Source organism: Loxodonta africana, chromosome 13 (assembly GCF_030014295.1).
Source record: "Loxodonta africana isolate mLoxAfr1 chromosome 13, mLoxAfr1.hap2, whole genome shotgun sequence".
NCBI lineage: Eukaryota > Metazoa > Chordata > Mammalia > Proboscidea > Elephantidae > Loxodonta > Loxodonta africana.
Genome location: NC_087354.1, coordinates 29,996,662 through 30,011,012, shown reverse-complemented (window position 1 = coordinate 30,011,012; position 14,351 = coordinate 29,996,662). Strand labels below are relative to the sequence as shown.

The window sequence follows — 14,351 nt, the reverse complement described above, 5'->3', positions numbered from 1 at the left end:
CTTTGCAGTATTTAGTATACATGGTGTGAAGCAGGGACACATGCGTTTCTGCAATAGCATTCTCTGTACTTGACTGTTTGCACCATTTCATAACTTCAAAAAATAAAAGGAAAGAAGAGAACCATTGAATACATGTTGCCATTTACTAATAAACAGATTTATTAGTAAAAAGGACTGAGATCTATCCAATCATGGACTAGACTTCAATTGGAAGATACCAGAATGCAAACAATAGATTAGGAGGCTGTTGACTTAAAAAAAAAAATTCTGACATTAAGCATTAGTAAGTCATATATTGTATCTAAGCCTCACTTTCTCTGTTTATACAATGGCCACAACAGTACCTGTTTTATCTGCTTCCAGGGCTTTAGGATCAAAAGAGCTGATAACTAAATAAAACATCCTTTACAAACTTTGAAATGCCCCAGCATTACACTTTGTGATACATCTTAACTGTTACTCTCTGGTCCCTAGAATTTATAGAATGTTCTTTGGTTATAAGCAACACAGTTAAGATGTGAGTCATGAAGGTCAAGAGAAGACAGTGGTCCACAAGACTGTTGTAAAGGCCGTGCCGGTGTTACTCACCTGCCCTTGATTTGTCTATGAAGCAGCCTTTTGGAGATTTGCTTATGTTCTGGAGTCTCTGCCACACTCTTAGTCAGCAGTTTATGATAATCTAAAATGTAAAAACAATATAACCTTATTAAGAAGCAGCAAGGCAAAAGTAGCAGTGAACTTGTATATGGCTAATTTTTAGTTGGGGTGGATCTTAACGGTCTTTAGGCTAACATCTAACCATAGGACTCAGTTTAACACAATACAACAGGTTGGCAGCACTATTAAGAGATTGAAAAACCATATGAACCAATGTATAATATTGTAAAATTATTATCTAATAAGCAATTCTAAAAAAAAAAAGTTGCTTTTATTAGGACTAACACATTCATCAATTTAGTTGGTTGTTCTTATATTTATGATTAAAGGCAATAAGCAGTTGCTGTTTTTTGTAGGGTCGATTCCAACTCTTGGCGACCCCATGTGTGTCAGAGTAGAGCTGTGTTCCACAGGGTTTTTAATGGCTGGTTTTTCGTAAGTGGATTGAACAGGCCTTTCTTTTGAGGCACATCTGGGTGGACTTGACCCTCCAAACTTTTGGTTAGCAACCAAGCACATCCACCAGTAGTACCACTTGAGGACTCGTCACACACATTAGGAGGGTTATAATAAAAAACACAGACAATACAGGTGTTGGGGAGGACGAGGAGAAAATGCAACCCTCAAAGATTGATGGTAAGAATATAAAATGATGCAGTTGCTTTGAAAAACATTTTGGCAATTCCTCAAAAAGTTAAACATGGAGTTACCATAAAAAAACAAAAAACTACAAAACCAAACCCACTGCCGTCTTTAGTCGATTCCGACTCATACCAGCCCTATAGGGCAGAGTAGAACTGCCCCATAGAGTTTCCAAGGAGCACCTGGTGGATTTGAACTGCTGACCTTTTGGTTAGCAGCCATAGCATTTAGCCACCATGCCACCAGGGTTTCCAGAGTTACCATATGTGGCCCAATATGTGGCCCATCGTTTCCAGCTTCTTTCACTTAGCATAATGCTTTCCAAGTTCATCCATGTTACAGCATGTATCATTCCTTTTTGTGGTATGATAGCTCTCCCCAGCAATTCCGCTTCTAGGTATATACCCAACAGAATTAAAAACGTATTTCCACACAAGGTCTCGTATACAGGTGTTCATAGAAGCATTATTCAAAAAATGGGGAAGCAATCCAAATATCCATCAGTTGGTAAATGAATAACCAAAATATGATACATCCATACAAAGGAATATTAGTTCACCATAAAAAGGAATGATACGTGGTATAACGTGGATGAACTCTGAAAGCATTATGCTAAGTGAAAGAAGCTAGAAACAGCAGGCCACATATTATATGATTCCATGTATATAAAATGTCTAAAATGAGCAAATACATAGACGCAGAAAGTAGACTTTGGAAACATGCTAAGTAAAAGAAGCCAGTAACAAAGGACCACATATTGCATGATTCCATTAATATGAAATGCTCACAACAGGCAAATCCACAGAAACAGAAAGTAGATTGGTGGTCGCCTACAGCCGGGAGAGTCGGGGAAATAGGGAGTGACTGCTAATGGTTACAGGGGTGAGGAAAATGTTCTGGAATTAGACAGTGGTAATGGTTGCACAAGTTTGTGAATATACTAAAAACGACTGAATCGTATACCTTAAAGGGGTGAACTTTATGGTATATAGTTCTATCTCAATTTTTTTAAAAAGTACAAAAACAAAAAATACTAAAAAAACAATTGCTCATAACAAAAAATTTGAAACTATGCTTTGTCTACTTTTGTTTTATTAAATAGATGCAAGAAATTAAAAAAAAAATTGGAATCCGGTTCAAAGAATAACAATACAATAAAACCCATAATCTGTACCCATCACCACCTTAAGAACTAGGTCACCTGAATGTCTTCCTCTTTCCTTTCCTTCACTGTATATTACCTTCCATGCCAACCACCAACCATCTACTTACTATTTCTCCCAAAACCCCATATGCATTCCCCCACCTCATACATGTTGATTGCCACACAGAATGTCCATCTTGCTCTATTCTCTATTCTCTATGCTCTTATTCTTTCTTAAGAACTTAAGGCCTAGCTCTTCCATGAAACTTTCTCTGAGAACCCTAGGCCAGTAGTTCTCAACTGAGAATGATTTTGCCCCCCAGAGGACATTTAGCTATGTCTGGAGACACTTTTGGCTGTTACAACAGTAGAGATTTAAGGGAACGTGTTATGGCATCTAATGATTAAAGGCAGGGATACTGGTAAACATCCTACAATGTACAACAATAATTACAAAAACAAAAAACAACCTGTTGCTGTCAAGTCAATTCCAACTCACAGTGACCCTATAGGACAGGGTAGAACTGCCCCATAGGGATTCCAAGGTTGTAATCTTCAAGATGGCCTGCGGAGTGCCTAGTGGGTTTGAACTGCCGATCTTTTGGTTAGCAGCCAACTGCTTAACCACTGTGCCACCAAAAAACCTCCACCAAACCCATTGCCTTCAGGTCGATTTGAACTCATAGCAACACTATAGGGCAGAGTAAAACTGCCCCATAGGGTTTCCAAGGAGTGGCTGGTAGATTTGAAATGCTGACCTCTTGGTTAATACCTGAGCTCTTTAACCACTGTTGCACCAGGCCTTCAGGGCTCCTCAAAAATGATCCAGCCCAAAATGTCAATAGTGCCGAGGTTAAGAAATATCTGCCCTAGGTCTTAGTGATTAATCTTTCCTCTGAACTTCCAGTGGTTCCCAAATGTGGCTGTGCTTCAGAATTACCTATAAAGCTTTTAAAAAACAGACTGCTCGTTTTACCCTAAGACCCAGTGAGTCAGAATCTCTGAAGACAGAGACTTGAAATCTGTATTTTTTAAAAAGTTCCCTGGGTGTCATGGGATTAGTTTACTGTGTTTGAAGGCACAGGACCACAGTCTTGTGAGACAACTTGGTCGATTGGCATAACTTAGTTCTTAAAGTTTATGTTCTACATCCTAGTCTGGTGAGTAGGATCTGGGGTCTTAAAAGCTTGCAAGCAGCTGTCTAAGATACAACTATTGGTCTCTATTTTTCTGGAGCAAAAGAGAAAGAAGGAAACCAAGGACTCAAAGAAGAAACTACTCTGCGGGACTAATAGCCCACATGAACTACAGCCTCATCTATCCTGAGACAAAGAGAACTAGATGGTGCCCGGCTACCACTATATTGACCGTTCTGATCAAGGATACAATATATGGTCCTGGATAGAATTGGAGAAAAATGTATGACAAAACTCAAATTCTTTTTTTTTTTTTTAATTGTACCTTAGATGAAGGTTTACATAACAAACTAGCTTCTCATTAAACAGTACACATATTGTTTTATGACATTGGTTAACAACCCATGACATGTCAGCGCTCTCCCTTCTTGACCTTGGTTTCCTATTACCAGCTTTCCTGTCCCCTCCTGCCTTCTAGTCCTTGCCCCTGGGCTGGTCTGTTCATTTAGTCTCATTTTATTTTATGGGCCTATCTAATCTTTGCCTAATGGGTGAACCTTAGGAGTGCCTTCATTACTGATCTAAAAGTGTGTCTGGGAACCATACTCTGGAAGTTTCTCCAGTCCCTGTCAGACCAGTAAATTTCATCTTTTTTTTTTTTGAGTTAGAATTTTGTTCTATATTTTTCTCCAGCTCTGTCTGGGACCCTCTATTGTGATTCTTGTGAAAGCAGTCAGTGGTGGGAGCCGGGTACCATCTAGTTGTACTGGACTCAGTCTGATGGAGGCCATGGTAGTTGTGGTCCATTAGTCTTTTGGACTAATCTTTTTCTTGTGTCTTTAGTTTTCTTCATTTTCCCTTGTTCCCGAAGGGGTGAGACCAGTGGAGGTGGCTGCTCACAGGCTTTTAAGACCCTAGATGCTACTCACCAAAAAACTCCAAATTCTTAAAAAAAAAAAAAGGCCAGACTTACTGGACCAGTAGAGACAGAGGCACCCGAGAGACTGTTGCCCTGAGATACACTTTAAACCTGGAACTGAAACCACTGCCAGAGTTCACCTTTCAGTTAAATAACAGATTGGCTCATGAAATAAACAATATCACCTGTGAGTTCTGTGCCCTTAAAAAAAAAAAAAGCAACTATATAAGACCAAACAATCAACATTTACACTAAGCAAAGATGAGAAGGTAAGGGATGGGGGGGAAGGAGGGCAGGGAAGCTAGTTTTATGGAAACAGAACAACCAACAGGGAAATGATGAGAATGTTGACACACTGTGAAAAATGTAACCAATGTCACTGAACAAAATTGTTAAACGGGAACCTAAACTGCTGTGTAAACTTTCACCAAAAACACAATAAAACATTAAAAAAAAAAAAAATTCCCCAGGTGATTCTGGTGTTTAGCTAAGCGTATGGGAACCACTGATTCTCTCAACTGATACTGAGTATTTTACTTCATATTGTTCTTTATTTTCTCAAATACGTCTTCTCTCGGCAAGTTCCTTTAAGGGAGGACTGTATTTTAAAACTTTGTATCTTCAACACTGAGCATTGTATCCAACACACATCAGGCAAATAGACGAAAATGTTTTATTTGTATTATGACATGACAGTTTCCGTTTTCTAATTTGTTCACACAGGAAATAAGTATTCCATTTCACTCAAATTGATCAATGAAATTGCCCCCCCCCAAAAAAATAATAATACTTAAAGCTTCCTGGAAGACCCAGATGCCCGTAGCCTGACAGGTGATAAGGGGCAAGACCAATCCCCTGCAGGATAAAGGGCAGTCTGAGTCCAGAGGCCCGGCAGATCTAAAAGGCTCACTGGAGGTGTTCTGCATATTCTGCCTGGCAAGAAGGGCCACTCTCAAGTGAAAGAGAACTGAAAAGCTTTGGACTTCCATCTTGTGTCAGACTGGAGTCAGGAAAGAGAGATAAGAGACAGGCTGTAAGAAGTCTGTCCTCACATATTGGCTGTCCAGATGTTTCCTCAGTATTTATTACACGTTATTTCCCCATAGTGATTAGCAGTAAAATCCTTGAACTGAAAAAGTCCCACATGCTCGCCTGTAGGAGGAGCTAGAAGGGGCAACTGGGAGATACCAGCATGAAGTCTGCATCCAAGCTTGGAGGGAGAGAACCCCAAGTGTAACATTACCTGGTGGCAACGACAAAGGAGAGAGAAAAACAGACTGATGCTTAATGAGCTTCTGCAAACAAAGAGTCTGGGGACTGGTTTGGGCCCAGAAACCCCTTCTCTTGTTTCCCCTAAATGCAGTACCTTTGGTCTTCTTGAAGTTGGCAGGTTTATGCTCCAGACCCTCCACAGCTGACACAGAATGGCTTCGGGGCAGCCCCCGCTTTAGCGGTCTCTTTGAAGGAGAAAGCATTTCCTGGTTGAAGAGATTTCTTCGAACTTTGGTCACTTCTGAAATCATTTAAAAAATGCCAAATATTATCACTAGCAAATGCCATATCTGAAACAGAAAAGCTACTTAAGGAAACTATTCCAGAAATTGACTGCTGTATTCACATTTACTAATAGGTATTTCCTTAAATATTATACTCCCATGGTGCATTAAAACTATTTCCGTTTCAAATTTAATTTAAACCCAACTTTTCAGGAACTCACGGAAGGCCCACATCACTTACAGCTTTACTCATTGTTAAGTGGTCATATCCTTAAGTAAGAATTTGGCTCATGTGGGTCATGGTACTTTTAACAGATCCCAGTGTTACGATTATTCTTCTCACCTTAAACCTTTTGGCTGCCTGGTTTTCAGCTTACCCTCAAGTCTATAACCTGTTCCTTTTAATTCCATAGGCTTCATTCTTTTATTATAATTATTTTACTAATTTTCTCAGTTATTTTTAATTCCATTCCTGACTCCAAAGTATCAGTAGTTCTATGATCATCTAGACCTAAAGTTAGGAAACACAGCTGAAGAGTCAAGAAAGACTTGACAAGCTAGCAGGGCAGCATCTTAAACAAGATGGCCTAATGGAAGCTACTCAAAAATTCACCACAGGTCAATTCTTCTATGAGCAACTCATTTAAATAAAAAGCAAATAAACCAGGATCCACAAACTGGGAAGAGCCCCTGTGTTTACTCATCGATGACATAAACGTCAATGTAAACGACACCGATAATGCACCTCGAAGCTTCAAAAAATGTTTCTCCATCTCCATTATAAGAGTCTCTGTTACCTGGATGCCATATTTGATTTGTTACTTTCTCTTTTTTCTCCCAACCTTTTTTTTTAAATGTAATATCTACAGAAAATTTTAAAGAATAAACATACATCCTTCATCAAAATTCACTAGCTGTTAACATTTGCCCCCACCTCTCTCTTTACACATACACAATTTTTTCCTTGAACCATTTGAGGGTAAGTTGCAGACATCATAACTCCTTGCTCCCCTATATATCTTTGAAGAACAAGGACATTCTCCTACATAACCATAACGCTGATATTATACCAAAAAATTTCTAACACTGATGCAATATTATTTACCATACAATCCATATTCAAATTTCTCTAGTTGCCCCAATAATACCCTTTACAACTTCCCCACCCCGAAATTTAGAATCCAGGCAAGGATCACGTAAAACACTTCATCGCATGCTTAAACACTTTGTACATAAATTCCTCTGCTTAAGCCTTTCATTTAAAACAGTTCCTCTGACTTTTTTGCTTTTTTGTCTTTCAGGGCTTTTTTTTTTGGACTTCAGGCCAGTTATTTGATATAACGCAGCAATTTGAGGCCACGTGAATACCTTGTTTCCTTTGGGCATGGTATTTGGACATATTTTCCAACCAACAATTGTACGAAACTGTAATTTATAGCTGTATGCAGTTGCTTAAACACATGCAACCAAAATAAATTTATCATTATGGTGAATAAGTCTTTACATGAAGTCAACGAAGAATACCTTGCACTGAATCTTTCCGTGCAAGCAGAGGCTGCTGAAGAGTAGAGTGAGAGTTCTCCTGAAATGTGAAGGAAATCCAATAAGAAAAAATTTAATGGCATTCATTTAAAATAAAGTGAATAAAAAATCCCATGAAATCCTTTGACCCTTGCAGTTCCACTTGTAGGAATCTGTAATAGAAATAGTCATAAAATGCACAAAAATAAATATAGGTTACAAAGATACTATACTCGCGGCTATATTGTTATAAAAAAATATTGTTATAAAATATATATTGTTATAAAAAAATATCGTTATAGTACGAGCAAATTGCAGAGTAAGTAATAGGTTAACCATTTTTTAGTTAAAACAAAAAACTGTGTGTATATATATATGTGTGTGTGTTTAAGAGATATGTTCACGCCTGCTTACATATGTTGGTATATACAGAAAGAGGTTTGGGAAGGTACATGATAAACTGTTATCAGTGATTACGTCTGAGGAACAGATGGAGAGGTACACTCTCTAACATTTAACTTAATATGATTTCAATTTTTGCATGATGATTATGTATATCTTTTATAATTAAAAAAACAAGGGAAAGCCCATATAATTAATTAAAGGGTAGCTTATGGGGCATTGGTGGTTCAGTAGGAGAATTCTCTCCTTCCATGAAAGAGAGCTGGGTTCCATTCCCAGCCAATGCACCTCAGGCACAGCCACCACCCATCTGTCAGTGGAGCTTTCAGATTAAGATGGACTAGGAAGAAAGGCCTGGCGGCCTACTTTCGAAAAGCAGCCAATGAAAACCCTATGGAGTTAACCTATATTAATTCTTCAGAGCACTCGGATTTATTCTATAAAAACTCGACATCTGGTCCTTTCAGTTAACAGTGGTCACTTCTCTGTGGTACTGACTTTGACATGAGAAAAACACACTTTTTTTAACCAAAATTAAACCCTGATCTCAGTAAATCTGGTAAAGAAGTAAACTGTTTTGTTAAATCTAAAACAAAAGCTCCAAAGATTAGTGCTAACAGGATGGCAAACTGCTGTAAAATCTAGGGAGAAGGAGGTCTAACACCTACTGCCTGTCCACTTTTGGATTTCACGCTCTCCAGTCGGGATTCCGAGATAAATAAGATTACATCTTACCCACAGGTAAGGTGTTCTAAGGAAGAGAACATTACTAACTCTTTAAAAGAAATCCCACCTCCAGTTTCAAAGGACAGCTATAAATGCCTAGAAACACAGCAAACCACTGCTGTAATATTAGATTACCACTTCTAGCAGATTTTTACAGTTCAAAAGTTTCAATGTATTCTTAGTCTCTCTTCTTTCCTTAGCAAGACATTAATTCCACCTACTAAATAGATTCCAGCTGGGGATTTCTGGTAACCAACAAAACCCTCAAATTCTTACACCTAATAACCACAGAAAAACAATTACCACCTGGCTTTGTGACAGTCTTTTTTTTTTTTGGTCCACTTGTTACTGAAGTAAAATATACATAATGAAAAGTACTGTTTAGTATGCGGCCAAAGTCCTATTATGATGGTACATCCAATTTCAATGACCTTTTGCTTACTTTAGTTATTATTTTATGAATTTTTCTTATTTATTAAAATAAATTTTTAAATAATTTGTTCACACAACTTTTATTTGCTGTTCTGGTTAATCCCTTAACAAATTTGTATTTCTTTATTCCTTGGATTACATTTTTATACACAGTCATAAAAAATATTTAATTTTATTTCTGCATCCTCCCATGTTCATTCCATAAAAGTAGAGACACTGCTTTTCATTCTTATTTATTATATAAACTCAATCCAGAATGAACAATTTCACTCTTGGAGATTACTCACGTTTTTTGCTGCTCTCTTGGACACTTTGGGAATTTCAATTTGTCGAAGATTCTGGGAAACCTCTGCAATGCTTTTATGTCTGATTAATGCATTTTTCCTTTTGTAAACAGAAAGATATAGTCAGAGAAACACTAGAGAGATGTTACAAGTAGTTAAATTGGAATGGAACTAGAGTCAAAAAGAAAACAAAGCCTGTTATCTCGGGGTTGGCCTAAATTTATAGCCCCCCAGAATTTCCAAAAGAAACTACCATATTTTTACACAAATAATGGACGCCTTCTAGGTTTGCTTGCCAACTGCTCCCTTCCCCAGCAAGATATTTTTGTAAGTAAATTCAACTAGTTATAAACAATGAAAAATTCATTGTTAAGCTCGACTAGTTATGAACAATGAAATTCAACGAGTTATGAACAATGAAAACACTAAGGAAAATTAAACCCTAAGTATACCCACTGGACAGTCATGAAGGGCTTTGTGGACTATCAAATAAATACTATATATTCCCTGGATAATATAAAGAGTGTCAGATGTTCATCGTTAATTCAGAATGCCAGTCTTTGACTTCAGACAAATACCCACACACCCATTGCCGTCGAGTCAATTTCAACTCATAGCAACCGTATAGCACAGAGTAGAACTGCCCCATAGGGTTTCCAAGGAGCGGCTGGTGGATTCAAACTGCCGACCTTTTGGTTAGCAGCCTGAGGTCTTAACCACTGCGCCATCAGGGCCCCTCAGACATAAAGGCAACTATTATTAATTCAATAAATTATAAGGACAAAACTGCACTGTGGTTAAACACGTCCTTTGTCAGATCTATAACTAACAGCGCAAGTAACTCCTTTGATGCCTACTTCCTCTTTTTGGCTGATCTGGTACGAAGCTCCTCCAGCTGGTCGGATTCAGTGCCACCTGCCACCGATCTCTGAGCACTTGATAAAAGAGGCACAGAAAGATCTGGTGATTTGCTCTCCTGCGTCATGGAGTCGTCACTGAAAAAATCTGTCGGAAGGACACCAGCCAGCTTCTGAGGAATCACAAACCCTAGGCTGTTGTAAAGATTTCCAAGTGTCTTTGGGATGGAGTCAATATACCTAAGAGAAAGAATGGTTAAATGTGGAACTGACAGTCACCATTTCTCCCTCTCTACCCCTCTCTCACCCATCATGAGAAATAGTCCTTATGATTCCATAATTCTAAGACAATATCATATGTAGCTCCTGGTAATATAATTTTAAAGTTAGTAGCCATCAAACTTACAATCCCAAAATTTCCTCCAGAAATTCTGCTAGGTATGCTGAGTCCTCAGTTAAACACACCATGCGCAGCAAATCGGTCACCTGAAGGAGAGTATAGAGAATTACCACATGCCCTCTGCAGGGAAGTGAAAAGCACTTAGGGCACATTCCCAATGCTCTAAACCAGAGACTTGCCTCCTCCACTACTTGTTCTGTGTCATCTGTACTTTCCTGCATTAAAGGGCATTGTAGACACATCTCCAAACGAAGAAATACCTGAAGCTGGCACCTTAGAGAAAAAAATACTTGGTCATATCTACTTTGAATTTCACTTAACCCATTCACTGAAAGCTCCTTTCTTAAGCACAGATCTATGTATATAAGAAATGACAACCAAAAAAGAGAAGAGCCATTGCTTTCTCTAAATTACCAACATGGTTATTACCAACCCAAACCAAACGCACTGCCATTGAGTCGATTCTGACTCATAGCAACCCTATAGGACAGAGTAGAACTGCCCCATAGGGTTTCCAAGGAGTACCTGGTGGATTTAAACTGCCGACCTTTTGGTTAGCAGCCATAGCTCTTAACCACCATGCCACCAGGGTTTCCACAACATGGTTATTAGGTGACTCAAACTGCGTATTAGAACGTCATAAAGAATCAATACAAAAACATCTTCAAGCAACTGGCAATCTTTAAATTAATACAAGCAAATGTTGCAGCTTTGTTTTGTAATAATGGTAAAAAAAAAAAAATAGTAGTTACTTACTCTCTGACTTTGGCTTCCTTATCCAGTTTCTTTCCCAGATTCTGTCGAAGAGTTTTACTGGTTTTTAAGAGGTTATCTTTTATTTGATTCAAGCTGTCCATCTAAAAAATAAAAAATTATTACATTGGAGAATGTTAAGCCACTATCATTATTTTTAAGAAGCCCTGGTGGCACAACGGTTAAGCACTCGGCTGGTAATCGAAAGGTTGGCAATTCAAACGCACCCTGCCAGTCTGTGGGAGAAAGACCTGGCAATCTTGTTCCACAAAGATATAGCCAAGGAAACCTTATGGGGCAGTTCTACTCTGTCACATGAAGTCACTATGAGTTGGAATGAACTCCACAGCACATACCAATAACAACAACGTTATTTTTAATTTCTTTCACAGATAATACCTAATACCCTTTCAAAGTAGGGAAGCACATTCCTTTACAAATTTTCCCCTTCCTTCATTTAAATGAAAAATAGTGAAATAAACATTCTTCTCTTACATCTTTAAAAAGAACATGGTAAATAAGTACTTGAGAACTGATGGCCATAGATACAGCAAGTTGGCAGATTTGAACTCTCTTAAAAGGAAGGTTCCACGAAGTGAGTGATTAAGAAGTACAAGCACTGTAAATAACTACTATTCATTACAGAGGAGTCCAGTTTTCACTATGAATAAAGTAACAATAACATGGTCTAAAACAGTGGTTTGCAACACTTCCTGTACATTGACTCATCTAAGAAGCTTTTTAAAAGTATAGATGCCCAGACCCCAACCCCCAAAAATCTATTTTGTTGGTCTGGAGGGAGCCCACTAATTAGCATTTTTAAAAAATGCTCTAGGTGATTCTAAAATGTACCCAGGGTTAAAACCATAGGTTTAATCCATGCAGCTAACATGCAGCTCAGGTAAGGGTGGAGCCTTCATTACATGGAAGTACATGTAATTATCACCCTGTCGCCTCCTTTCCTTGATTTCTGCCTCACCAGTTCAATATGTCCTACTTGCAAGATCTGGAATTGTGCTTATTACCTGTCCGTATTATCATTTTTTAATCATGCACCTCATAACAGACATTTTCAGAGACATATAAAGCAAACCCACCAACAGCCAGCCACCCATCACACCTACAACAAGCAACAGCATCTCAGCTCTCTTACTTCTAGTTCCTTGGTGCCTTTGGATGTCAGGAGTGCTTTAAATGTTGAGATCATGTGCTGAGCACATGAATACAATGAGATTTCTCCAGTGGCCACAGTCTTTTGGTAATTTTCATGTATGTAAGACAGCAGCTCCGCCTCAGTTTTAAAATCTGTGGAGAAAAAAGTTGAATTACCACATCCAGCCCAAGTCTTTATATTGTTGAATCCAGAAGTTGTCAAATGGAGAAGATTTTGCCTCCTAGGGGACCTCTGGCAATGTCTGGATTATCATGACTGGTGGGATGGGATACTTCTGGCATCTAGTGGATAGAGGCCAAGGATACTCCTAAACATACTACAGTGCACAGGAAAGCCCCACAACAAAGAATTACTTGTTCCAAAATATCAGTAGTGCCTAGGTTCAGAAACCCTGTTTGCAGAGATAGTGATTAAGATTTTGAAAATCAAGTATGTGTGTTAAAAATTTAAAGGTAGCCACTAACGGAAACGGAATAAATTATATAACTTCCAAATGTAGCAGAAAAGAAAAAGAGGAATAGAGAAAACTTGATTAACTCCATAAAACAAACCAAACCTGTTGTCGTCAAGTTGATTTCGACTCATAGCAACCCTATAGGACAGATTAGAACTGCCCCATAGAGTTTCCAAGGAGTGCCTGGTGGATTTGAACTACCGACCTTTTGGTTAGCAGTGTAGCTCTTAACCACTACGCCACCAAGGTTTCCAATTAGAATGCAAAAAAGAAAAAACCCAAAGCTACTGCCGTCCAGTCCATTTTGATTCATAGCGACCCTATAGGACAGAGTAGAACTGCCCCATAGAGTTTCCAAGGAGCGCCTGGAGGATTTGAACTGCTGACCTATTGGTTAGCAGCCATAGCACTTAACCAATTAGAATGCAGGAAAAGAAAAAAAGGAAAAAGCATGATAAACAGAAAGCACAAAATGAGAGGCTCTAAATACACCCAGATTTATCGGTAATCATAATAACTATAAACAGGCTAAACTTGCTGGTTAAAAGATGGAAAGTCAAATTGGATTAAAGAAAAAAAAAGATTTATGCTGTTTAAAAGATACACCCAAAACGTGACAAACAAATGTTGAAAATACATGAGCAAAAAAAGTTATACTAGGCAAACACTAAAAAAAAAAAAAAATGCTGGTGTAGTTAAAATATAAACGCCAAAATAGACTTTAAGACATAGTTATTAGGACTAAATAAACAGGGTTATTGCTCATTGAAAAAAGACAGTCATGAGGAAGATATAAACAACTCTGAACCTGCATAAACTTAACAAGAAAGCCTCAAAATATATGACACAAACATTGGTAGAAATTATAAGGAAATTTTGAAAAATCTACATCATGGGTCCCTGTAACACTATTATCTCAGTTATAGATAAAAAAAGCAAGAAATCTGTAAGAACGTTCAATATTCAAACAGTAATAAACCTGATACTATGGACATGTTTAGAACTAGGTACCTAATAATTAGAGAACATACATTATTTAGCCCCTATGGAACATGTACAAAACTCAACCTCATAACTTGGTGTAAATCAAGTCTCGGCAAATACCAACAGAAAATGCACATTATGTTCAAGAACAAATAGTAACAAAATTTGACCATGTATAAGGCCATAAGGACAGTTTCAGCAACTACCAAAGTATCAATCTTACAGACACATTCTCCAAGCACAGTCCAACAATATTAAAAACTAATTACAAAAATAAAAACAATCTATTATGTTACGGACGAAGGAACCCTGGTGGCGCAGTTGTTAGGCACTTGCTGCTAACCGAAAGGTCAGCGATTCAAACCCACCA

At 38.1% G+C, this 14,351-nt stretch overlaps 1 protein-coding gene across 1 annotated transcript in view; it reads right to left on the bottom strand.

The window, feature by feature from the left end:
• TICRR (TOPBP1 interacting checkpoint and replication regulator) overlaps nt 1–14,351 on the bottom strand; it is a 52,987-nt gene that overhangs the window by 14,040 nt on the left and 24,596 nt on the right. Inside the window, exons 8-16 of the mRNA XM_010593832.3 lie at nt 12,523–12,674; nt 11,373–11,473; nt 10,796–10,889; nt 10,623–10,702; nt 10,217–10,456; nt 9,363–9,459; nt 7,519–7,576; nt 5,865–6,011; nt 589–679 (exon numbers count right to left, since the gene is read on the bottom strand). Coding sequence (XP_010592134.2) covers nt 589–679; nt 5,865–6,011; nt 7,519–7,576; nt 9,363–9,459; nt 10,217–10,456; nt 10,623–10,702; nt 10,796–10,889; nt 11,373–11,473; nt 12,523–12,674 — 1,060 coding nt within the window. The remainder of the gene's footprint in view (nt 1–588; nt 680–5,864; nt 6,012–7,518; nt 7,577–9,362; nt 9,460–10,216; nt 10,457–10,622; nt 10,703–10,795; nt 10,890–11,372; nt 11,474–12,522; nt 12,675–14,351) is intronic.